This window comes from Ahaetulla prasina, chromosome 17, assembly GCF_028640845.1.
Source record: "Ahaetulla prasina isolate Xishuangbanna chromosome 17, ASM2864084v1, whole genome shotgun sequence".
Classification (NCBI taxonomy): Eukaryota; Metazoa; Chordata; class Lepidosauria; order Squamata; family Colubridae; genus Ahaetulla; species Ahaetulla prasina.
The window spans coordinates 11,032,755-11,059,020 of record NC_080555.1 but is presented as its reverse complement, the minus strand read 5'-3'; the positions used below and the strand labels follow the sequence as shown (position 1 = coordinate 11,059,020).

Here is a 26,266-nt window from a genome sequence, read left to right as displayed (position 1 = left end):
TTTTTGCTGCCGTATTCTCTAGGCATTGGTATCCAAATACAGATCTTTTTAACATTCCTATTTTACTGCGTTTACTCATCTAGGTGTAATATATTGATATATATTGCTTGTTTGTGTATGATATGCCTTACGCTAAATAAATTAATTCACAGGCGTAGTTGCTGTACGCCCAAGTAGCAAAAGTGCAAGCATATATTCTAACTACCTCTTGCAGAGTCATCCTCTAGATCCAAGATGGATTTTTTTTCTGACTGGCTCAGGAATTCTGGGAGTTGAAGTCCACAAGTCATAAAGGGGGCCCATCATTGCCCACCACTGCTCATAGATTTACGGAGTTGGAATGGACCTTGTAGGTCATCTAGTCCAACCCCCCCCCTGCCATTTAGAAGTCTTTTTGATTTTTGTTTATATCGGTCTTTTTCAATTATACTGCAGATTAAGCTAGCCTAGTGACTGTTTTTCCCTAAAATATTGGCTGGGACTACAACTCCCAGAATTCCTAGCTGGGACTACAACTCCCAGAATTCCTAGCTGGGACTACAGCTCCCAGGATTCCTAGCTGGGACTACAACTCCCAGAATTCCTAGCTGGGACTACAACTCCCAGAATTCATAGCTGGGACTACAACTCCCAGAATTCATAGCTGGGACTACAGCTCCCAGGATTCCTAGCCGGGACTACAGCTCCCAGGATTCCTAGCCTGGAGAGATACTAGTTGGGAATTGCAATCCTAAACTGGAGGCTACGAGTGAGAAGAAGTCCTCAATTTACAACCATTTGTTTACTGACTCATTCAATGTGACCAAAGCGCTGAAAACAAGTGACATAGGGCCGTTTTTCACACTTACGACCGTTGCAGCATCCCCATGATCACGCGATCAAAATTCGGATGCTTGGCAACAACTGATTCATAGTTACGACAATTGCATTTGTCATGTGGTCATGACAAAGGGGGTCATTTGATCCCCTTTTGTGAACAGTGCCAGATTCACTTAACGACCGTGTTACGAACTTAACTGCAGTGATTCGCTTAACGACTGGGGCCAGGAAGGTCGTAAAATGGAGCAAAACTCACTTAGCTTCCCGCTCGGCAACACAAATTTTGGGCTCCATTGTGGTCGTAAGTCGAGGACTACCTGCATACTATCAGTTGCACCGCTTGTATTTCTGCAAAACAGGGATCAAGCAGGGATCACCCGTCGCAGCTAACTTACCACCTTCCTCCTGCATCTCAGGGCATCGCTGGGAAGATCACCGCAGCCGGCCACTGGTGCTTCACCCGTGCCAAAAGCGGTTGGGGGTATGAGCATCGGCCCCCTCCCGGCCCACCGTGGCAGGCAGGGCAAGGAGAGGCAGCAACCCCCCCTCCAGGAAGCTCCAATTCACTCCCCCTCCTCTCTTTGAGTCCGATGGGTCGATCCAGCGTCTGACTCAGTCAGACAGTGAGACATTTCCGGGGGGGGGGGTGGAACCCCTTTGGCTGGGGAGGATGGGTGATGCAGATGGACTGCCCGAGGAGTCCTGTGGGACAGGCTGGGAAGGATAAGTCCAACAGCTAGACGCCTAGAAGAGCCTTATGGGGCTGGATGGGGAGGATGGGTGATGCAGCTAGATCCCCCGAGAGCAGCCCCATGGGATTGGCTGGGGAGGATGGGTGATGCAGCTAGATGCCTAGAAGAGTCTTGTGGGATAGGCTGAGGAGGATGGGTGATACAGCTGGATGCCTAGAAGAGCCTTTTGGAGCCGGCTGTGGAGGATGGGTGATGCAGCTGGATGCCTAGAAGAGTCTTGTGGGATCGGCTGGGGAGGATGGGTGATGCAGCTGGATGCCTAGAAGAGCTTTATGGGACCGGCTGGGGAGGATGGGTGCTAAAGCTCCATGCCCCAAGAGCTGCCTTCTGGGATCGGCTGGGAGGATGGGTAATGAAGCTCCATGCCCCAAGAGCATCATCATATGATTGGCTGGGGAGGATGGGTGATGCAGCTGGATGCCTAGAAGAGCCTTATGGGGCTGGATGGGGAGGATGGGTGGTGAAGCTGCATGCTCCAAGGGCAGCCCCATGGGATCGGCTGGGGAGGATGGGTAGTGCAGGCAGATGCCTAGAAGAACCCTATGTGATCGGCTGGGGAGGATGGATGATGCAGCTGGATGCCTAGAAGAGCCTTAAGGGGCCGGCTGTGGAGGATGGGTGATGGAGCTGCATGCCCCAAGATCGGCTGGGGAGGATGGGCCCTGCGGGGGGACTCCAGCGGCGCTTCTCCCTCCCTGCCAGCCCCGCGCAAAGGCGCATCTGGGCACAGAGAGAGAGAGAGAGAGAGAGAGAGAGAGAGGGAAAACCGAGCGAGCGCTCCAACCTCCTCCCCCCCTCCCATCTCTCTCTCTCTCTCTCGGGCGGGGCCGCCGGGCGATGACATCACCTCTGCCGGAGCCTGACGCAGCTTCTATTTTTAGGGGGCCAATGGGAAGGGGCCCCGCCGGGGTCACGTGGGCAGCGGGGCAGGCAGGTGGCTGAGCCGGCGCGGGCGCGCGCACGCGGGGAGGCGGGGGGGGGGAGAAGGTGAGGCGGGGGGGGAGGAGGGAGGAGGAGGCGCGTGCCCGGCGTCTCTTCCCGGGCTGCTCCGTTGCTGCTGCCGCTGCTGGTGCGACGCCCGCGGGGAGGAAGGAAGGGAGGCCGGCCGGCCATGCACCTGCCCGCACCTGCCGGCTAGCCGGGGACGGGCGTCGCCTCCTCCGCTCCCTCCCTCCCTCCGTCCTTCGCCCGGGGCTGCTGCTGGGGGACCCCCCATGGGAAGGGGCCGGCCCGGGCCCCGCCTGCCTGCTCCCTGCTCGGGGATGCCTCCTTGAAGCCCGGCCCGGCTGGGAGAAGAAGAAGCAGCAGAGCCGCCTTGACCTTGCTCCGGACGCCGCTTTGCAACCTGTTGGCCGCATCTGCGAGGAAGAGGAAGGAGGAGTGGGGGGGGGTGTCTCCTGTCTGCCGCCAGGCCGCTGCCCAACCGGTGCAGCCCCTCCCTCCATCCCTCTATCCATCCCTCCCTCCCTTCATCCATCCATCCCTCTATCCTTCCCTTCATCCCTGCCTCCATCCATCCATCCCTTCATCCATCCATCCATCCCTCTATCCTTCCCTCCATCCACCCCTCCATCCCTCCCTTCATCCATTCCTCTATCCATCCCTCCATCCATCCCTCTATCGGGGAGGAGGGGGGCCTTTTCAGGCTTCATTTACTCCCCCCCCCTCCTTTTTCAAAGGGTCTCCCTGCAGCCCCCCCCCTCCCTCTTGATGGGGGGCACATCCCGAGCTGGATGCCCGGACGGACTGCAGCCTCCACCCTCCCTGATGTGACCCATCGTCGTCGTCTTCGTCGTCGCTGAGGACTTCTGCTCACCTGCATTTCCCCCTACAAACACACACACACTAAACGCACGCACACCTGAGATTGGCAAGGTGTCAACTTGCGACCTGCCCGCTTCTTCATCCGCTTACCCAGGATAGGGGATATGGGGTTCCCACTGCTGCATCCGATGCCCGGCGCCCCCCTGCGAGATTAAGCACAAAGCCCCCCGGGGGCCATCGCCGAAGGCTCGGACGGACGGACTGTCCTGCTTAACGACATGGAGACCAAAATCCCGCCGGCCGTCACTCCGACCAGCCCTTCGTCGCCCGGGTTGTCGCCGGTACCGCCGCCAGATAAAGTGGACGGTTTCTCCCGCCGGTCGCTACGCCGGTCGCGTCAAAGACGGTCGCACAGTTCTTCCCAGTTCCGGTACCAGAGCAACCAGCAGGAGCTGACGCCCCTCCCCCTGCTGAAAGGTAGGGCTGGGGGAAGGGGGGCTGGCAGGGCTTGGTTGACCTGCTGGACATCGGACCCCTGCCCCGTGAATTGGGGCTTGGTCAGAGGCCCTGGGTTAAGTCCACCCCACCTTGGGTGCCGATTTTGATGCCAGGCTGGCTCGAAAGAGGCGGCCTTGCCAAACCGTGACCAGAGACCTCCCGAGACAGGCCAAACCCAAATAGAAGACAAAGAGTTGGAAAGGGTCCTTGGAGGTCATCTAGTCCAACCCCCCTTGCTCAAAACTATACCGCTTCACAAAATGAATCGGCTCTGCAGAACTTGCTCAAATAAACTGTAGTTTGCTGGTTTGTGAGTCCGCTTTGAGGGGTAGGGTAGCTTGTCAAATGAGGGCTTGTACCGGTGCAGTTTAGTAAAACTCTGGGTCATTTATTTATTTTTTAATATCTTTCTCCTGCCTCTTATTATTTTTTACAAATAGAAGGCAAGGGGGTTGGACTTAGAAGACCTCCGAGGGCCCTTCCAACCGTATTATTCTACGTTCTAAGGCAGCAAGCAGGCCTAACGCGCCTTCCTCCTCCTATTTTTCCCCCCACAACAGCCCTGCGAGGTGGGCCGGGCTGCGTGAGAAGGACTGTTGCAAAGTCACCCAAAAGCTGGCATTTTGTGCCCAAGACGGGGACTAGAACTCCCCTGTCTCCTGGTTTGGCTTGAGCAGGCGATAAATAAACCAGAGCCGTGCCTTCGAGAACTTTAATATATTGGATTTATATCTTGCTTTTTTTTTTTTTTACTGTATAAGTAACTCAAGGCAGAAACGTACCTAATAGTCCTTGACTTACAACGGTCCGTTTAATGACTGTTCAAAGTTACGACAAGCATTGGAAAAAAGTGACTCCTATTTATGACGGTTGCAGAATCCCAAAATCATGTGATTTCCCTTTCGCGACTTTCGGACCAGCAAAGTCAACGGGGAAGCTTAACTTTCGCTTAACAACCGGGTGACTAACTTACCAGCTGCAAGTGATTCACTTAGCGACGGAGGCCAGAAAGGGCCTGTAGTGAGGCAAAGCTTAACTGAACAAATGTCTCGCTTAGCAACAATTTTTTTTTTCTGGGGGTGGTGGCAATTGTGGTCGTAAGTCGAGGACTATCTCTACTCCTCCGTCTTTCCTTATCACAAGGATCCTGATGGAAATTTCCATTCTGTGTTTTTGTAACGGAGGTTGGGGAGGTTCTCTGCCCATAAAGATGCAGAATCGTCTGCAGATCAGTGGCTGATCTTCTCTCTTGCCCAAGTAAAGGTAGTCCTACACTTACGACAGTTCGTTTAGTGACCAGAGTTACAACGGCGCTGAAAAAAAGTGACTTAGGAGCGTCTTTCACACTTAGGGACCGTTGCCGCTGTTCCCCTTGGTGTCAGGATCAAAATTCAGACGCTGAGCAATTGGTTCATATTTATGAGGGTTGCAGTGTCCCGTTTCCCCTCCCCCCCCCCCCCGGATCCCTTTTGCGACCTTCTCGCGTCAACGGGAAAAAGCCGGATTCGGAATGGTAACAACCATGTGACTAACTTAACAAGTTTGGTGACAGCCACTGCAGCAAGGAAAGCCGTAAAATGGGGCAATAGGAAATGGCACTTGAGATTACATACTACTTCACAGTGCTTTTACAGCCCTCTCTAAGCGGTTTACAGAGTCAGCCTCTTGCCCCCCAACAATCTGGGTCCTCATTTTACCCATCTCGGAAGGATGGAAGGTTGAGTCGACCTTGAGCCGGTCAGGATCGAACTGCTGGCAGTGGGCAAAACTGCAACCCTGCATTGTAACAGGAAGGGAGGAAGGAAGGAAGGAAGGAAGGAAGGAAGGAAGGAAGGAAGGAAGGAAGGAAATGAAAAGGAAGGAAACAGGATGGATGGAAGGAAAGAAGGAAGGAAGGAAATGAAAAGGAAGGAAACAGGATGGCTGGAAGGAAGGAAGGAAGGAAGGGCAATAGCATTTAGACTTATATACTGCTTCACAGTGCTTTGAGAGCATATTATTTATTATTTATTTATTTATTATAAATAAATAAATAATAAATAAATAATAATAAATAATAGCATTTAGACTTATATACTGCTTCACAGTGCTTTGAGAGCATATGCACCAAGACAAATTCCTTGTGTGTCCAATCACACTTGGCCAATAAAAATTCTATTCTATTCTATTCTATTCTATTCTATTCTATTCTATTCTATTCTATTCTATTCTATTCTATTCTATTCTATTCTTTCCAGCCCTCTCTAAGCAGTTTACAGAGTCAGCCTCTTGCCCCCAAACAATCTGGGTCCTCATTTTACCCACCTCGGAAGGAGAGAAGGCTGAGTTGACCTTGAGCCGGTCAGGATCGAACTTCTGGCAGTGGGCAGAGTTAGCCTACAACAGTACATTCTGACAACTAGAGAGGGAGGGGGAAGGGAAGGGAACGGAAGGGAGGAAGGAAGGAACAATAGCAATAGCCCTTAGACTTATATCCCGCTTCACAGTGCCTTTCCAGCCCTCTCTAAGCGGTTTACAGAATCAGCCTCTTGCCCCCCAACTATCTGGGTCCTCATTTTACCCACCTCGGAAGGATGGAAGGCTGAGTCAATCTTGTTAACAAAATGTTTCACTTGGCAACGTAAATTTTGAGCTCAACTGTGCTCGTAACTCGATTAAACTTTGAGCAGAATCTAAACCCCGCTGCTAGTCTGCCCGTCAAGTTAACCCACCCGCCCAAAAAACCCTTAAAAATTAAGTTTAACAACAGTTGGCGGTGTCAGTTGTTAGGTTTTTTTTTTAAGTGCCTTAGGTAAGTGCGTTAGAACATAGAATCATAGGACTGGGAGGGACCTCAGAGGTCTTCTAGACCAACCTCCTTGCCTTGTATCGGACAAATGGTTAACCAGTTATTTTTTTTGGGGGGGGGAAACCGGTGATGGAGGCACCCACAACTTCTGGAGGCAAGCTGTTCTACTAGTTAATTGTTCTCACTGTCAGGAAATTCCTCCTTAGTTCTAGGTTGCTTCTCTCCTTGATTAATTTCCATCTGTTGTTTTTTTCTCCTGCCTTCTGGTGCTTCGCAGAATTGGTGGAACACCCCCCCCACTTCTCTGTGAGAGCCCCTCAAGTAAGGAAAGACAGTTGTCATGTCTCCCCTGGTCCTTCTCTTCACTAGACTAGCCAGGCCCAGTTCCTGTAACCGTTCATCGTATATTTTATCCTCCAGTCCCTTCATTGTCTTTGTTGCTCTTCTCTGCACTCTTTCCAGAGTCTCAATATCTTTGTTGTGTGAACCGACACCACTGTGACTCAGATTCAACTAGTAGAAGAGAAATTTTGAGGAAGGCAGCAACAAAGCCCCTGAGACCTGGGAGCTTCAGACTTAGGAGAAACTTTCAAGAGTGGGGCATCCGTTTTGCCTACAAGGGCTAGCTTTGCACAATGCAGAAGTCTAGGCCAGCTTTGCTTGCTGAGGAATTCTGGGAGTTGAAGACCACAAGTCTTAAAGTTGCCATGGTTGGAGACCCCTGCATTAGACCGCTGTTTTTTACCTCAGCTATTTTACCCTAACCCTAACTCTATCCATCTATCCCTTCATCCACCCATCCATCCATTCTTGTTTCTCAAACTTGGCAACTTTAGGATGTGTGGACTTCAACTCCCAGAATTCCCCAGCCAGCATGTTGAGAAGCACTGATCTAACTCTATCCCTCCCTCCCTCTACCTATCCATCCACCCATCCATCCCCTCCTCCCTCCCTCCCTCCATTCTTGTTTCTCAAACTTGACAAATTTAGGATGTGTGGACTTCAACTCCCAGAATTCCCCAGCCAGCATGTTGAGAAGCAGTGATCTAACTCCCTCCCTCCCTTCATCCCTTCCTTCATCCATCCATCTATACATCCAGCCTTTCATCCATCCATCCATCCATCTATCCATCCATCCACTCACCCATCTATCCCTCCCTCCCTCCCTCCATCCATCCACCCATCCCTCCATCCATCCATTCTTGTTTCTCAAACTTGACAAATTTAGGATGTGTGGACTTCAACTCCCAGAATTCCCCAGCCAGCATGTTGAGAAGCAGTGATCTAACTCTTTCCCTCCCTCCCTCCCTCCCTTCATCCCTTCCTTCATCCATCCATCTATCCATCCAGCCTTTCATCCATCCATCCATCCATCCATCTATCCATCCATCCACTCACCCATCCATCTATCCCTCCCTCCCTCCATCCATCCATCCACCCATCCCTCCATCCCTCCATTCTTGTTTCTCAAACTTGGAAACTTTAGGATGTGTGGACTTCAACTCCCAGAATTCCCCAGCCAGCATGTTGAGAAGCACTGATCTAACTCTATCCCTCCCTCCCTCCCTCCCTTCATCCCTTCCTTCATCCATCCATCTATCCATCCAGCCTTTCATCCATCCATCCATCCATCTATCCATCCATCCACTCACCCATCCATCTATCCCTCCCTCCCTCCATCCACCCATCCCTCCATCTATCTAACTCCCAGAATTCCCCAGCCAGCATGTTGAGAAGCACTGATCTAAATTCATCCATCCATCCATCCATCCATCCATCTATCCATCCATCCATCCAGCATGGCTGGCTGGGGAATTCTGGGAGTTGAAGTCCACAAGTCTTAAAGTTGCCAAGGTTGAAGACCCCTGGTCTACGGCTCAAATGAAGTTGGTCCCAGTGCGTTGTAGGAAGCCTAACCCATCGATTTAGCCCACTGTGTGAAGCAGCCATCAGTCATAAAATATATAGGTATGGTTTGTATGAATGCCGCAATCGTGGTAACCAGGGTTTAGCGTGTTCTGTGAATGCAGCCAAGAAATTCCAGCTCACAGGATTCAGGAAAAAAGGTTGAGGAAGTGCCTGATTTATCGGCGAGCCCAGAAACCTGCCGCCGGTTGAGGAAACACCTTCGGTTGGGCTGGAGTTGATAACACAACTTTGTTCTTGAGATGGGCAGCAAATTAGTGAGTACCGTAAAAGGTTTGTGAAATGTTTGCCGTGAAAAGGATCAGCCGGTAAATAGGCGAGAAGAATAATCCTTCTCATCGTCCCAACTCTCGTGAGTGGATAATTTTATTTTCCTAGGGGGAATGACTTGGTTTAATGCAGCTTCCTGGGTCACAATCTTGAGAAGGTGGGGTAAGAGAGGAGGAGACGGCCGGGGAAATCTTAGGTCAGAGATCAGATCCTGGGGCGGGGGGGTGGAAAACCTTAAATTATAGGTGTGTTTGCAGGAACGGACCAACCCTGGGTCTTGCATTTCCTCCAGCATCTTACTTAAGGGATTATTTTCTAAGGCTCCTGGGGGAAAGGCAGGGATTTGGCTGGAACCGGTGGGGGAGATGGTATTATTGATTGCTAGTAAAAAAAAAAAAAACCGATAGGAAGGAGATCATTTTTACTGATCGTCTCTTCTCTCTTGGCCGAAATGCAAACCCTAATGATTGCTAAACAGCCGAAGAGCCATTAAACACATTACGTATTGCAAAGAAAGGGGGCCAGGCAGATTAGAAGGAAACTTACTAGCTATTAAAAAAAAAAGCAAAGTAGCCACAAATTTTAACACACACACACAGGGGGAAATATCTGGAGCCGTGCCCCACTCCAGCTGAACAACAATATCATGCCAAAGGAGGAACAAAATACCATTTCTCTTTTTAAAAAAATTAACAAATGGGAGAAACATAAGAAACATTTTGTCTTTTTGGGAGGCTGGAAGACAAGGACAAAAGAAAAATCGTGGCCTCAACCAAAGAAAAACAAACTTAAATATGAAAAAGCAGAGTTTTTTTTTTCCCACCATCAAACCTTCTGCCTGCCTGTCTATTCATCTGTCCATCCATCTATCTTATCCTCCCCGTCCTTCCTTCCTTCCTTCCTTCCTTCCTTCCTTCCTTCCTTCCTTCCTTCCCTCCCCCCCTCTGTATATCTATTATATATCTATCTGCATTTATCTACCTACCTACCTATTCTATTTATTCACCCATCTTCTATCACTTCATTTGTCTGTTCTCCCTCCCTCTCTCTCTGTTTCTCTGTGTTTCTCTCTCTCTCTTTCTCTCTCTCTGTTTCTCTGTTTCTCTCTTTGTCTCTCGTTCTCTGTGTCTCTGTTTCTCTTTCTGTTTCTCTCTCTCTTTGTCTATCTGTTTCTCTGTCTCTCTCTGTTTCTCTGTATCTCTGTCTCTGTCTCTCTCTGTTTCTCTGTCTCTTTCTCTCTGTTTCTCTCTCTTTGTCTCTCTCTCTCTCTCTCTCTGTTTATCTGTCTCTTTCTCTCTCTGTATCTCTGTCTCTTTCTCTTTCTGTTTCTCTGTCTCTGTTTCTCTCTGTGTGTCTCTGTTTATCTGTCTCTGTCTCTCTCTGTCTCTCTCTGTCTCTCTGTCTGTTTCTCTCTGTTTCTCTTTGTCTCTGTCTCTGTCTCTCTCTCTGTCTCTGTTTATCTGTCTCTTTCTCTCTCTGTATCTCTGTCTCTGTCTCTCTCTGTTTCTCTGTCTCTTTCTCTCTGTTTCTCTTTCTTTGTCTCTCTGTCTGTCTCTCTCTTTATCTGTCTCTTTCTCTCTGTGTCTGTCTCTGTCTCTCTCTGTTTCTCTCTCTCTGTCCCTCTCTGTTTATCTGTCTCTTTCTCTCTCTGTATCTCTGTCTCTGTCTCTCTCTGTTTCTCTGTCTCTTTCTCTTTCTGTTTCTCTTTCTTTGTCTCTCTGTCTGTCTCTGTCTCTGTCTCTCTCTCCAAATTTAGGTACTGCCCACTTATTTATTTATTTATTTATTAAATTTTATAAATTTAAATTTTACTTCACTGATAGAGTGACTCTGGGCAACTCTGTACAATTAAAGCTGTCCATTATTCTCTCTTCCATCTTTGTCCAACCCGGTGCTCCTCAGAGGGGTCCGGTCTCCATCATCCTGAACCCTGCTGGGAGCTTCTGCAATTTGAAATCAAACCTATCTGTGGTTTGGGGAATGCCAGTAAACAAAGCATGCCTGCCTGGGGAATTCTGGGAGTTGAAGTCCTTCTCCGGTCAAGGTCGAGAAGCCTTGCCAGATGGGGTGTTGTTGGCGTTATCCAGTTTTGCCTCTTTGGTTTAATAAATGAAAATATTTTTAGCTCAGGGGTTGAGATAAGGAGCCTTGCGTGCTCTCTGAGCTTGGGTGGTTTTCTTGCAGACATTTCATGACCCAAATAGGGAACATTATCAGTGCTACAAGGGAGGAGGTTTGTAGAGAGGAGGAGAAGAAGGAGAAGGAGAAGGAGAAGGAGAAGGAGAAAAGGACTGTTGCGGTCCTTGGTGCTCTCTGAGCTTGGTGGTTTTCTTGCAGAGATTTCATGACCTAACTAGGGAGCATTATCAGTGCTAGAAGGGAGGAGGTTTGTAGAGAGGAAGAGGAGGAGGAGGAGGAGAAGGAGGAGAAAAGGACTGTGGGGTCCTTGGTGGTTTTCTTGCAGGCGTTTCATGACCCAAATAGGGAACATTATCAGTGCTAGAAGTAAGAGGTGTTTGCAGAGAGGAGAAGGGGGAGGAGAAGAAGGAAGGAAGGAAGGAAGGAAGGAAGGAAGGAAGAAAGAGGAAAAGGGGTCCTTGGTGCTCTCTGAGCTTGGTGGTTTTCTTGCAGGCGTTTCATGACCCAAATAGGGAACATTATCAGTGTTAAAAGTGAGAGGTGTTTGCAGAGAGGAGGAGGGGGAGGAGAAGAAGGAAGGAAGGAAGGAAGAGGAAAAGGAGAAGGGGTCCTTGGTGCTCTCTGAGCTTGGTGGTTTTCTTGCAGATGTTTCATGACCCAAATAGGGAACATTATCAGTGCTAGAAGTGAGAGGTGTTTGCAGAGAGGAGAAGGGGGAGGAGAAGAAGGAAGGAAGAAAGGAAGAAAGAAAGAAAGAGGAAAAAGAGAAGGGGTCCTTGGTGCTCTCTGAGCTTGGTGGTTTTCTTGCAGACGTTTCATGACCCAAATAGGGAACATTATCAGTGTTAGAAGTGAGAGGTGTTTGCAGAGAGGAGGAGGGGGAGGAGAAGAAGGAAGGAAGGAAGGAAGGAAGGAAGGAAGGAAGGAAGGAAGAAAGAAAGAAAGAAAGAAAGAAAGAAAGAAAGAAAGAAAGAAAGAAAGAAAGAAAGAAAGAAGAAAAGGAGAAGGGGTCCTTGGTGCTCTCTGAGCTTGGTGGTTTTCTTGTAGACGTTTCATGACCCAAATAGGGAACATTATCAGTGCTACAAGGGAGGGGGTTTATAGAGAGGAGGAGGAGGAGAAGAGGACTGTGGGGTCCTTAGTGGTCTCTGAGTTTGGTGGTTTTCTTGCAGACGTTTCATGACCCAAGTACGTAACATCATCAGTGTTAAAAAGGAAAGGGGGTTGTGGAAAGGAGGAGGAAGAAGAAAAGGACTGGGGGGGGGTCCCAGGCAGGAGTGAAATCCAGCAGGTTCTGACAGGTTCTAGAGAACCGGTAGCGGAAATTTTGAGTAGAACCGGCAAATGCCACCTCCGTCTGGCCCCAGAGTGGGGTGGGAATGGGGATTGTGTAGCATCCTTCCCCTGCCACGCCCACCGAGCCACACCACGCCCACCGTAAAAAAATAAAAATTGGATTTCACCACTAGTCCTCTGGGTGCTCTCTGAGCTTGGTTGTTTTCTTGCAGGCTTTCATTAGCCAAACTAGGGAACATCACCCGTGCACTGAGTTCATTGCGTATTTTGGTAATAAGACGTCTGCAAGAAAATAACCAAGCGCAGAGAGCCACCCAGGATCCCCACCGTCCTCCTCCTCCTCCTCCTCTTCCACAGCCACACATCCCTTCTAACACTGATGACGCTACCTAGTTTGGCTAATGAAGCGGCTCCCTAGGCGGCTCAGTGGCTAAGACGCTGAGCTTGTCGATCAGAAAAGTCGGCAGTTCGAATCCCTAGTATAGGTCTCCTGCCTGAGCAGGGGGGGCTGGACTAGATGACCTCCAAGGTCCCTTCCAACTCTGTTTCCTTCTCCTCCTTCTCCTTCTCTTCCTTCTCCTTGCGGTATCCCAAATAGTCTATTTTTGTCTGATGAAAATCACATTTGGATAGTTTGGCATGGAGTTCTGCTGCTAATAATTTTTTGAGTACTGCTCTTACTAGCTTTATGTGCTCATCCATTGTTTCTGTGTAGATAAGAATGTCTTCCTCCTCCTCCTCCTTCCTCCTCCTCCTCCTTCTTCTCCTTCTTCTCTTGCTCCTCCTCCTCCTTTTCCTTCTCCTCCCTCCTCCTCCTCCTTCTTCTCCTTCTCTTCCTCCTCCTCCTTTTCCTCCTCCTTCTTCTCTTCCTCCTCCTCCTTCTTCTCCTCCTTCTTCTCTTCCTCCTCCTCCTCCTTTTCCTTCTCCTCCCTCCTCCTCCTCCTCCTCCTCCTTCTTCTCTTCCTCCTCCTTTTCCTTCTCCCTCCTCCTCCTCCTTCTTCTCCTTCTTCTCTTCCTCCTCCTCCTTTTCCTCCTCCTTTTCCTCCTCCTTCTTCTTCCTCCTCCTCCTCCCTCTCCTCCTTCTCCTTTCCACAACCGCACATCCCTTTTAGCATTGATGATGTTACCTAGTTTGAATAATGAAACGTTTGCAAGAAAACAACTAAGCTCAGAGGGGACTAAGGACCACTCCCTGATTCCTGGGCCTTCTCCATGAGAAGCCATGGTGCGCTTTCTCTCTCAGCCGATGGGTGCATTTGGTCCCTTCTCCAGATGTGGCCTCAGATCTCCCGAGATTCCTTGCTCCAGGAATCCGGTCTTATTGGAAAGGTCATCTGATGCTACCACGTCCTACTGGTTGCTAGATGCTTGGATGCTCTATTCTCTTCCATGTAAGCCTATCAGCCTCCCAGCTGTCATGGTTACAGTTCCCGGGGGTGGGGGAAGGCTGCCAGAGTTGCTTGGTGCCCCCAAGGGGCATCGGTGGTGAACGGAGAACATGGGAGATGGAGACAACATGCCCACTGCGCCTCAGTCGCAGCCAGCCTTCTGCTCTTATGCCATTGCTTAACAGGATTTCTGGCTCTGATGAACTAAGGATGGCAATTCCTTGGCATCTTTGCGTTGACCGTCCTGGGGTCTCTGGGACCTGATTCTGCAACTTGCGGCTCTCTTCCCCCTGCCATCTCTGGCAGGGGTCTCTTTAAAAAAAAGTGCGGAGAAGAGCAACTAAGAGGATTGAAGGCAGAGCTGGGGTGAAATCCAGCAGGTTCCGAGAGGTTCTGGAGAACCGGTAATGGAAATTTTGAGGAGTTTGGAGAACCGGTAGTGGAAATTTTGAGTAGTTTGGAGAACCGGTAGCAGAGATTTTGAGGAGTTTGGAGAATGGTAGAGGAAATTTTGAGTAGTTTGGAGAACCGGTAGCAGAGATTTTGAGGAGTTTGGAGAATGGTAGAGGAAATTTTGAGGAGTTTGGAGAACCAGTAGAGGAAATTTTGAGGAATTTGGAGAATCGGTAGCGGAAATTTTGAGTAGTTTGGAGAACCGATAGTGGAAATTTTGAGGAGTTTGGAGAATGGTAGTGGAAATTTTGAGTAGTTTGGAGAACCGGTAGCGGAAATTTTGAGGAGTTTGGAGAACCGGTAGCGGAAATTTTGAGGAGTTTGGAGAACCGGTAGTGGAAATTTTGAGGAGTTTGGAGAACCGGTAGTGGAAATTTTGAGTAGTTTGGAGAACCGATAGTGGAAATTTTGAGTAGTTTGGAGAACCGGTAGCGGAAATTTTGAGGAGTTTGGAGAACCGGTAGCGGAAATTTTGAGGAGTTTGGAGAACCGGTAGTGGAAATTTTGAGGAGTTTGGAGAACCGGTAGTGGAAATTTTGAGGAGTTTGGAGAACTGGCAAATGCCACCTCTGGCTGGCCCCAGAGTGGGCTAGGAATGGGGATTTTGCTTGGTTGCACGCATACGTGTGGCTTAGAAAACTTGTCTAAATAGGATAGCATGCCTCCACTGATTGAAGGCCTGGAGACCAAAACCTATAAAGAACGGTTGCAGGAATTGGGTTTGGCTAGTCTAGAGAAAAGAAGGACTGGGGGGGACATGATAGCAGTCTTCCAGTATTTGAGGGGTGCCACAAAGAAGAGGGGGGTCAACTTATTTTCCAAAGCACCAGAAGGCAGGAGAAGCAGCAACAACGGATGAAAACTAATCAAGGAGAGAAGCAACCTGGAATCAAGAAATTTTCTTAACGATGAGAGCAATTAACCAATGGAACTGCTTGCCACCAGAAGTTGTGGATGTTCCAACACTGGAAGCTTTTTAAGAAAAGACTGGACGGCCACTTGTCTGAAATGGTATCGGTTCTCCTCCTTCTTGAGCAAGGGGTTGGTCTAGAAGACCTCCAAGGTCCCTTCCAGTTCTATGCCGGTTAAATGGCAGCGGGAATTATCCTGTTGGAGGATTCCCACACGGGAAGTGGGGTGGGGTGGGGAGGATTGTTTTGCTATGTGTGGAGCAATCCTTTTGGCTGTAACAAATGAATTTAATTGCAACCTTCAGTCCTCGAAAAGCAGCTTTACATTCCATTGACTGTTTTAAGCCTGGTCAAATGTACCAGCTTGCACTAAATCAAAATATAGATGAGTAATTTGTGAATCTGTAAAAGTTGTTTACTTCGTTTTCTAGTCACTGGCAAGCTAGTTAAGATCCTGGGAGCGTAGCCATGATCTGTGTATCTCAACCGTGGTCACTTGAGCTGGCTGGGGAATTCTGGGAGTTGAAGTCCACACGTCTTCAAGTGACCAAGGTTGAAAAACACTGCTCTGAATCTTCAAAAGTTTCCCATCCTTAATGAAAATAAGTGTCCTTCCTTGTTTATTGTTTAGGGAGGAAAAAAAGTTTTATCTCTACTAGCTCAAAGGGTCATTGGTTTTTTGTAGGTTTTTATCAGTACCAAAGAAAACCAGAACTTTCCTTCTCCCCCCCCTCCCCCAGCTGTCTCCGTTTGACTCCCTAATTTTCCCCAATTTTCCCTAATTTCCCCCTCCCTAATTTTCCCCCTTTCCTTGTTTCTTTTTCATTCTTTTTTTTTTCTTCCCTCGTTTGTGTTTTACGCTTTTCTGAAACTTAATAAACTTTTGGGAGCGAGAAAAGAAAAAAGAAAAAAAAATTATCTAGGAAAAGTTAGAAATGATTTAATGTATCCTCCCTTCGTCCTCATTTTTTTTTTTTTTTTTAGAACTTAATTCTCTTCCCAACCCTCAGTCTGGAAAGAGTTCAGAGAATCGGAATTATTATCAGAATAGAGCTGGAAGGGACCCTGAAGGCCTTCTAGTCCAGCCCGCTGCTCAAGCAGGAGACCCAAATCATTTCAGACAAGCTTTTCAAGCAGGAGACCCAAATCATTTCAGACAAGCTGCCCAATCTCTTCTCAAAAACCTCCAGTGATGGAGCACCCACATCTTCTGGTGGCAAGCTGTTCCACCGGTTAATTGTCCTCACTGTTAGGAACTTTCTCCTTAATTCCAGGTTGCTTCGCTCCTTGGTTAGCTCCAAAGGTGGTCTCCAAAGCACTAGAAGGCAGGACAAGAAACACTTAATGGAAACTAACCGTTTCTTGTCCTGCCTTCTGGCGCTTTGGAGAATAAATTGACCCCCCTCTTCTTTGTGACAGCCCCTCAAATACTGGAAGACTGTTATCATGTCACCCCTAATTCTTCTTTTCTCTAGAGTAGCCAAACCCAATTCCTGCAAACGTTCTTCAAATGTTTTAGTCTCCAGGCCTTAGTCATCTTAGATGCTCTTCTTTGCACATTTTCCCAAAGTTTTGACCTCTTATTTGTAATGTGGTGACCGAAATTGGACGGAGTATTCCAGGTGTGGTCTTACCTTTAAGGCTTTATAAAGCGGTACTAACACTTCACGTGATTTAGGTTCTATCCCTCTGTTTATCCAACCAAGGATTGTATTAGGTTTTTTAGCTGCCGCCGCACACTTCTGGCTCAGAACCAGGTTGCACAAGCATGCAAAACTCCAACCGCACAGGCGTGGGATGCAGGAAACGCATGAAACCACGTTCACCCACCCCACTTCCAGTCCGTGGGGGGAAAAAACCACTCCATGGAACCGGTCCCCAATGCCCAAAAGATAATAATAATAATAATAACAGAGTTGGAAGAGACCTTGGAGGCCTTCTAGTCCAACAGTCCAACCCCCTGCCCAGGCAGGAAACCCTACACCATTTCAGACAGATGGTTATCCAACATTTTCTTAAAAATTTCCAGTGTTGGAGCACTTACAACTTCTGCAGGCAAGTCGTTCCACTTATTAATTGTTCTAACTGTCAGGAAATTTCTCCTTAGTTCTAAATTGCTTCTCTCCTTGATTAGTTTCCACCTATTGCTTCTTGTTCTACCCTCAGGTGCTTTGGAGAACAGCCCGACTCCCTCTTCTTTGTGGCAGCCCCTGAGATATTGGAAGACTGCTATCATGTCTCCCCTAGTCCTTCTTTTCATGAAACTAGACATACCCAGTTCCTGCAACAGTTCTTCATATGTTTTATCCTCCAGTCCCTTAATCATCTTTGTTGCTCTTCTCTGCACTCTTTCTAGAGTCTCAGCATCTTTGTTACATCGCGGCAACCAAAACTGGATGCAATATTCCAAGTGTGGCCTTACCAAGGCATTATAAAGTGGCATTAACACTTCACGTGATCTTGATTCTATCCCTCTGTTTATGCAGCCCAGAACTGTGTTGGCTTTTTTGGCAGCTGCTGCACACGGCTGGCTCATATCTATATGGTTGTCCACTAGGACTCCAAGATCCCTTTCACAGGTACTACTATTGAGCAAGGTACCACATATACGGTACCTGTGCATTTTGGGTTTTTTTGCCTAAATGTAGAACCTTAGATTAGGGGCCACTGCTATAAGGCACCCCGAATATCACATTGAGCGAGTTTGGTGGCCATAGAAATTTTCCTAAATAGATGAACGAACAAACCGTTAGAGAATCAGGCTGAAAAATCGAAGGAAATTTAAGAGATGCTAATGCCAAATTGGTACACAGTGGCTAAGACACTCGATTGAAAGGTTGGCAGTTCAGCGGTTCGAATCCCTAGCGCCGCCAAATGAAGTGAGCTCCCGTGACTTGTCCCAGCTTCTGCCAACCTAGCAGTTCGAAAGCAGGTAAAAAATGCAAGTAGAAAAAACAGGGACCACCTTTGGTGGGAAGGGAAGAGTGCTCCATGCGCCTTTGGCGTTGAGTCATGCCGGCCACATGACCACGGAGACGTCTTCGGACAGCGCTGGCTGTTTGGCTTTGAAACGGGGATGAGCACCGCCCCCTAGAGTCGGGAACGACTAGCACATATGTGTGAGGGGAACTTTTACCTTTACCTAATGCCAAATTAGCTTTCACTTAGCAAGCTGAAACCAACCGGATGCTGTTGAAAAGTAAATTATCCTTTTGCCCGGGAATAAATGTGCATGTGTGTGTGAGAGGGGGTGGGGGGAGCTGTTTTTGGTCACAAGCCAAGTGTGAATCAGCAGTGTGTGAGCAATGACTGTTTAAAAAAAAAAAGACCATTTTAGGTGACATCAATGGAAGCAGTCATGGGATTTTCATCCTTCTATCCTTCTTCTGCGCCGGTCCCCCCCTAAACCAGGGGTCTGCAAACTTGGCTCTTTTAAGACTTTGCTGGCTGAGGAACTCTGGGAGTTGAAAGTCCACAAGTCCTAAAAGAGCCAAGTTTGCAGACCCCTGCCCTAAACCCTCTTTTTTTTAAAAAGGCCAAGCGCTTTTAAGCAGGAGTCGTGCCGATGTGAAAATCATGAAAAAGGGAAAAATGGGGGGGGGGGAAAGGGACAGAGACATTGAGTGGGAACTGGGAGGAGAGGCGTGGAAGCCGCTGGAAATATTTAGCTTTGAGAAGAAGGGTCAGCTTTGAAGAAGATGGTCATGGAGGAAAATCTTAATCTAGGTCAGGGGTCCCCAGTCCCCACTACTGCAACCCACAACTGGGCCTATTCGCAACCGGGCACAGCTCTATTCGTTTCGAGCCCACCACTCACACAAGTTGAGCTACGCATGGACCACCCACCACTCGCGTGGCTCGGTTCCCCTCCCACCCACCCACCCACCCAGGCCACCAAGGATGGGACCGCTGATCTAGGTCAGCGTTTCCTCCAGCTTGGGAACTTTTTAAGATGTGTGGATTTCAAGTCCCAAAATTCCTGACTGGGGCATGCTGGCTGGGGGATTCTGGGAGTTGAAGTTCACCCATCTTAAAAGTTGCTGGCTGGGGGATTCTGGGAATTGAAGTCCACCCATCTTAAAACTTGCTGGCTGGGGGATTCTGGAAATTGAAGTCCATCCATCTTAAAATACTGGCTGGGAGATTCTGGGAGTTGAAGTCCAACCCCTCTTAAAACTTGCTGGCTGAGGATTCTGGGAGTTGAAGTCCAACTCCTCTTAAAACATACTGGCTGGGGGATTCTGGGAGTTGGAGGCCACCCTTAAAGCATACCGGCTGGGGGATTCTGGGAATTGAAAGCCACTCTTCTTAAAGCATGCTGGCTGGGGGATTCTGGGAGTTGAAGTCCAACTCCTCTTAAAACATACTGGCTGGGGGATTCTGGGAGTTGGAGGCCACCCTTAAAGCATGCTGGCTGGGGGATTCTGGGAGTTGAAGTCCACCCAATTTAAAGTTGACGTGGTTGGAAAACCATTGTCTTCTGATGGTTGAGACAAACTTTGTGATCCGTGTGTGAGAATCCAGCAGAATTACACTGGGAATTTAGATTACTTCATCTTCTTTTTTAAAAAAATATTGAAAGTACTTCTTTTTCACAGGACCTTGTGTAGTGTTTTTTTGTTTTGTTTTTTTGAAAAATATTCATTTAATTTGAATTATGTACAGGGCATGTCTTAGACATAGGCTGGCTGAGGAATTCTGGGTGAAGTGCACGCATCTTAAAATTGCCAGGCTGAGTAACCGTGATTCAGGTTCTTCCTAAGAGCCGAAAACAACTCAACCAACTCAACGTTAACCAAACGGATATTCGCTGGATGTCTCAAATGCACAAGTTAGACGCTTATCTATCTGGGGTGGATTCCTACACTGAGCAGAGAGGCTGGGCCTGATAGCCTCAAGTAACTCCCAAACGTAGGACCGTATGCACGCGGGTCTCAAAAAAATCCCCTCCTCCCCATTTGTCAACTGAAATATTTTGGGGTGACAAGAGGACAGCGGCAGATTTAAACCTAACCTTCAGGGTTAGCTTCCCTGGTACGTAGATTGGGGGGGGGAGGAGTTGTGTCTGTATTTACTGGACGATTTGTAAACATTTGGAGCGTTCTTCTGGCCCTATTTTAGGAAAGGAACAAAGTCACTGAAAATAGAGTGAAAGTTTTGCCTGCGGAGGCCACGGAAAGATCAGCGGTGGAGCTAAGCCGTGGGAACGCAGGAAAGGTCAAACAACTCTCCGCCTTGCAAGAAGCAGATCCAGTTTCAGCTTCTTCCAAAGCTTAATTGCCCTGCAAATTTAAATGTAGACTTACGTCTGCAATATAAGCTTATAATATATTTATGGCTGCTTAGTCAGTTATATCTGAGAGGTACGCATGTCTATCCAGGCAAGCATTTTTTTTTTCTTTGAGGGAGCTACACCCTTTGTAATTATTATTTTTTTAACCAGACGCGCCCAGAAATTAACAGAATATATATATATATATTTCCCACCGCAGGAATTTTTGGAAGTGAAGTGTCTTGAGTTGAGCCTCACTTTCTGGCGACTTGGTGGTCACCCCTCCCCTCCGCAGTTATTTTGGGAATGGTTTTTCTGTTGGTTTTTGGATCCCGGTGACTCTTTTTTAAAAAAAAAAAAATGCACGGGTTGTAAGTCCCCTTTGACTTGCAATCAATCAAGCAATCGAAGTTTATTTACACAATCAAGCAACGATTATGAAAAAGGAATTTTCAAAACCAAGCAAAAAGCTTTTATTGAAAAAGTTGTACAAGATTTTTTTCCCCCATACATCCCCCCTCTCTCCTCCCTCCTTCCCCCCCTTCTCCCCCTACTTCCAGAGCAAATACAGGGTATCATATTTAACAATCATAAACTAAAATATGCTAATTAACATAAAATCCCATCCCTCTTCTTGAACCTCAACTCCTCTTTTCCATAAAAAAAGAAGAAAAAGGAAAATATTAATACTAATACAATTACCTTCTATTCGTTTAAAAGCTATTTAGTATTTTGTTATTTCAATCTCCATTATATATATATCTTTCAAAAATAATCTTTCAAATATGCTGATAATTCTACCTTCCCATCTAAGTCCATTAAGTTTAGAATCCAATCTTCTGTAATAAACAGTATCCCATCTTCCAAGGTTGTAATATCAAAAATTATTCCTCAGCATACCTTATAATCCATCATATTTATATATCCATCATACATAATAATAAACATCATCTTTCCTTACGAAAAGCTTTTAAAAGTTAGCAGTTAACAATTAATAGCAAGAGTAGAATATCAGGTAATTAAAGGAGTCTCTCATTGCTTTTGTGAGTTTGCCATCGTTCACAAAGAATAGAAAAGAATAGAACTTTATTACGGTCATAGACACAGCAATAGACATCGTTGTTTACAATATATGAAAAAAAAAGTACCGACATTAATAGTGGATAATAACATCCCGGCTAAGAAAATACATGTTTGCAAACAGTTACGTGAGCAGTGAGCCGATACGTCTGTGTGTAAATATAATTTTCCAAAAATTGTTAGCAACATCTCCCAAAAAATTGGCACAAGTTGACAGCTATAATCCTGTAACCGATTTTTTTTTCTTTTGGACATTGCAACAGCACAGAATTTGTGTTCTGCCACCGGTTGTGAGTCACCCGTCTATGAATTGTGATATTTCCATGTACAGTACTAGCCATAAAGTTTTACGAGCCGTCTTTGAAGTGCGGCCGTAAAGCACTGTAATTAAAATATCCTGTTAATTGCTGTTGCGTGGTGTTGCTTGATAGCAATTAGACCCCAGAGATAGAGTGGGGGGGGGGAGATTTTCCCAGGTCTGTTGAGTTAGAGATACAGCTTTCCCAATCCAATTCTGAACCGTGGTGCCTTCCCGCGACCGCCAAGGATTTCCAGCGTTGTTGATGGTTGTATGCGCAGCCGTTGGCAATGCTCAACAGCTCTGCTCTTTCCCTTCAAAAGCAGCGGGAAAGAGCGAAAGGAGGTGTCATGCGTGTTATTCCAGTCATGCCACCAAGCTGGATGACAGTGAAGGGAAAGAGATAGCCACGCATGTGCTTCAACATATGAGGCCTCTTGTAAATTCTCACGGGACCTCTGTTTACTTGTGGAGGATCCCATGGTACGAGCCGTGGTGGCGCGGTGGTTACGATGGAGTATTTCAGGCTGACTCTGCCGACTGCCAGGAGTTCGATCCTGACCGTCCTTCCGAGGCCGATAAAATGAATAGCCAGATTGTTGGGGGGAAGAGGCTGACTCTGTAAACCGCTTAGAGAGGGCTAGAAAGCACTGTGAAGCGGGATATAAGTCTAAGTGCTATTGCTCTCTTCCTTCATTCCTTCCTTCCTTCCTTCCTTCCTCCCTCCCTCCCTCCCTCCCTCCTAAAGGTTAACTCAGCCTTCCATCCTTCCGAGGTGGGTAAAATGAGGACCCAGATTGTTGGGGGAAAGAGGCTGACTCTGTAAACCGCTTAGAGAGGGCTGGAAAGGCACTGTGAAGCGGTATATAAGTCTAAGGACTATTGTTATTTTCCTTCCTTCCTTCCTTCCTTCCTTCCTTCCTTCCTTCCCTCCCTCCCTCCCTCCCTCCTGTGGTGGAATAGTGGTTAGAATTATTATTATTATTATTATTTATTATATTTGTATACCGCCCATCTCCCGAAGGACTCAGGGCGGTTCACAGACAAAAAACAACAGAAAACATATAATAGATAAAAAACAGCTAAAGAATAGATAGTTAAATTCAATTGATGCTCTAACTTTTAAATACAAATTTAAAACCTCAATTAAACCCCTTTTTTAAAAATCCCAATTTAAAACTACATTCAGGCTAGTCCTGCTCTTCGAAACAGCAGCGTCTTCAGCTCGCGGCGGAAGGACTTGAGATCGGGGAGTTGACGAAGCCCCAGAGGGAGCTCGGTCCAGAGGTAGGGGCCCCAGAGAAGGCCCTCCCCGAAGAGGTTGCCAGCCGACATTGTTTAGCTGACGGTATCCGGAGGAGTCCCTCTCTGTGAGAGCGCACTGGTCGGTGAGAGGCTAATGGTGGCAGTAGGCGGTTCCGTAAATATCCTGGCCCTAGGCCATGGAGCGTTTTAAAGGTGATGACAAGTACCTTAAAGTGAACCCGGAAGACCACTGGGAGCCAGTGCAGATTACGCAGGAGGGGTGTTACACGGGAGCCAAAAGGTGCTCCCTCTATCACCCGCGCAGCCGCATTCTGGACCAGTTGGAGTCTCCGGGCACACTTCAAGGGGAGCCCCATGTAGAGAGCATTACAGTAGTCCAGGCGGGATGTAACAAGGGCATGAGCGACCGTGCATAAGGAAGCCCGATTCAGAAAGGGGCGTAACTGGCGTATCAGGCGAACCTGATGAAAGGCTCCCCTGGTGACGGCTATCATATTATCTTCTAAAGACAGCCGTGCATCCAGGAGGACGCCCAGATTACGCCCAGAATGCAGGATTGCAGGCTAATTCTGCCCACAGCCAGGAGCTGGAAGCGGAATATAAGTTTAAATGCTATTGCAAAATAAGACATCCCCTGATAATAAGCTCAGTCGGGCTTTTGAGCGCATGGCAGTAAGGCCAAGCGCTTATTTCAGGGTTCAAAAAAATATAAGACAGGGTCTTATTTTCGGGGAAACATGGTATTTTCCTTCCTTCTTCCTAAAAGTTGACTCAGCCTTCCATCCTTCCGAGGTCTGTAAAATGAGGATCCAGATTTTGGGGGGCAAGAGGCTGACTCTGTAAACAGTTTAGAGAGGGCTGTAAAAGCACTGTGAAGTGGTATATAAGTCTATTGTTAAGTGGGAAGGAAGGAAGGAAGGAAGGAAGGAAGGAAGGAAGGAAGGAAGGAAGGAAGGAAGGAAGGAAGGAAGGGCCGTGGTGGTGCAGTGGTTAGAGTGCATTATTGTAGGCTAACTGCCCACTGCCAGGAGTTCGATTCTGATCGGCTCAAGATTGACTCAGCCTTCCATCTTTCTGAGGTGGGTAAAATGAGGACCCAGAGTTTTGGGGGCAAGAGGCTGACTCTGTAAACAGCTTAGAGGGGCCTGTAAAAGCATTGTGAAGCGGTAGATAAGTCTAAGTACTATTGCTACTGTCCTTCCTTCCTTCCTTCCCTCCCTCCCTCCTCTCTCTTTCCCCTCTCCTTCCTTCCTTCCTTCCTTCCTTCCTTCCTTCTTTCTAAACGTTGACTCAGCCTTCTGTCCTTCCAAGGTGGGTAAAATGAGGAGCCAGATTGTTGGGGAGCAAGAGGCTGACTCTGTAAACTGCTAAGAGAGGGCTGGCAAGGCACTGTGGTTTGTAAGGCTAAATGCTCCCTTCCTTCCTTCCTTCCTTCCTTCCTTCCTTCCTTCCTTCCTTCCTTCCTTCCTTCCTTCCTTCCTTCCATCCATCCTTTTCTTTCCATTTCCTTCCTTCTGGTTAGAATGCAATATTGCAGACTAACTCTGCCCACTGCCAGGAGTTTGATCCTGAGCGGCTCAAGATCAACTCAGCCTTCCGTCCTTCCGAGGTGGGTAAAATGAGGACCCAGATTGTTGGGGGGCAAGAGGCTGACTCTGTAAAGCGCTTAGAGAGGGCTGTAAAAGCACAGTGAAGCGGTAGATAAGTCTTAAGTGCCATTGCTGTATGAATTCTCACGTTGTCTCTGCTTCACCCCTGTAGATGCTCCAGTTTCTGAGCTGCACGACCTTCTGTGCAAGAAGCTTCAGCAATGCTCCATCGTCTTCGACTTCCTGGACTGCGTTGCTGACCTGAAGGGCAAGGAGATCAAGCGGGCAGCCCTGAACGAACTGGTGGAGTGCGTGGCCACTAACCGTGGCATCCTCATCGAACCACTCTATCCCGAGATCATCAAGATGGTAAACGGCTGGCCGAAAAAACCTGGGAAGTGGGGGACAGAGTAATGGGGCCAGTGGGGTACGATGGGCATGGGAGTAGGAACCTAGGCTCGTATTTCAGGTAGCCCTTGACTTATGCCCGCAGTAGAGCCCCCAAATAGCTGTTGCTAAGTGAGACGGTAAGTGAGCCTTGCCCCATTTTACGACCTTTCTAGTCACCGTTGTTAAGTGAATCACTTGCGGTTTTTACATTAGCACCACGGTCGTTAAGGGAATCCGGCTTCCGCACCGATTTTGCTTGTGAAAAGGTCACAAAAAAAGGGGATCGCACGACCTTGGGACACGGCAGCCGTCGTAAATGTGAATCAGGTTGCCAAGCCTGTGAATTTTGATCACGTGACCGAGGAGAGGCTGCAGCCGTCGTTAAGTGTGGAAAAAAAGGTCCTCAGTCACTGTTTTCAATGCCGTCGTAACTTTGGGAGGTCACTAAACGAACTGTTGGAACTTGAGGTCTCCCTGCACCAACCTTCCTGAGTTTGATCTTGATCCGTTGCTCTTTTTATGAAAGTAAGAAGGAAAAAGATCAAGAAAAATGGAACAATGGAATTACTTACCTAGAGCATTACTCATCCTTAGATTTATCCAGGGGAAGGCGAAGCTGAATCGAAGACGACATGCATGCTGTCGAAAGGAAGAAAAGATTAAGATACCTTTTATATTTTGTTTTCAGGGAATCGGAGAAGTTAAATTATGACTTCTTTGTTGAATTTAAGTTATAACTTCTTTAAATTTTAATGCCGTTGCGGTTAAATTATTTTGGAGAATCCGATCTAAGCTTTCATAGAATAGAATTTTTATTGGCCAAGTGTGATTGGACACACAAGGAATTTGTCTTGGTGCATAGGCTCTCAGTGTACATAAAAGAAAAGATACGTTCATCAAGGTACAACATTTACAACAAAATTGATGGTCAATATATCAATATAAATCATAAGGATTGCCAGCAACAAAGTTACTGTCATACAGTCATAAATGGAAAGAGATGGGTGATGGGAACTATGAAACGATTAATAGTAGTGCAGATTTAGCAAATAGTTTGACAGTGTTGAGGGAATTATTTGTTTAGCAGAGTGATGGCCTTCGGGGAAAAACTGTTCTTGTGTCTAGTTGTTCTGGTGTGCAGTGCTCTATAGCGTCGTTTTGAGGGTAGGAGTTGAAACAGTTTATGTCCAGGATGCAAGGGGCCTGTAAATATTTTCACGGCCCTCTTCTTGATTCGTGCAGTATACAGGTCCTCAATGGAAGGCAGGTTGGTAGCAATTATTTTTTCTGCAGTTCTAATTATCCTCTGAAGTCTGTGTTTTTCTTGTTGGGTTGCAGAACCGAACCAGACAGTTATAGAGGTGCAA

General features: G+C 47.5%; 1 protein-coding gene across 1 annotated transcript in view; it reads left to right on the top strand.

Annotated features, from left to right (window-relative positions):
• Positions 1-2,571: 2,571 nt before the first annotated feature.
• The window catches only part of PPP2R5B (protein phosphatase 2 regulatory subunit B'beta), a 45,996-nt gene continuing 22,301 nt past the window's right edge, over positions 2,572-26,266 (top strand). Inside the window, exons 1-2 of the mRNA XM_058160039.1 lie at positions 2,572-3,812; positions 24,682-24,878. Coding sequence (XP_058016022.1) covers positions 3,614-3,812; positions 24,682-24,878 — 396 coding nt within the window. The 5' untranslated portion in view covers positions 2,572-3,613. The remainder of the gene's footprint in view (positions 3,813-24,681; positions 24,879-26,266) is intronic.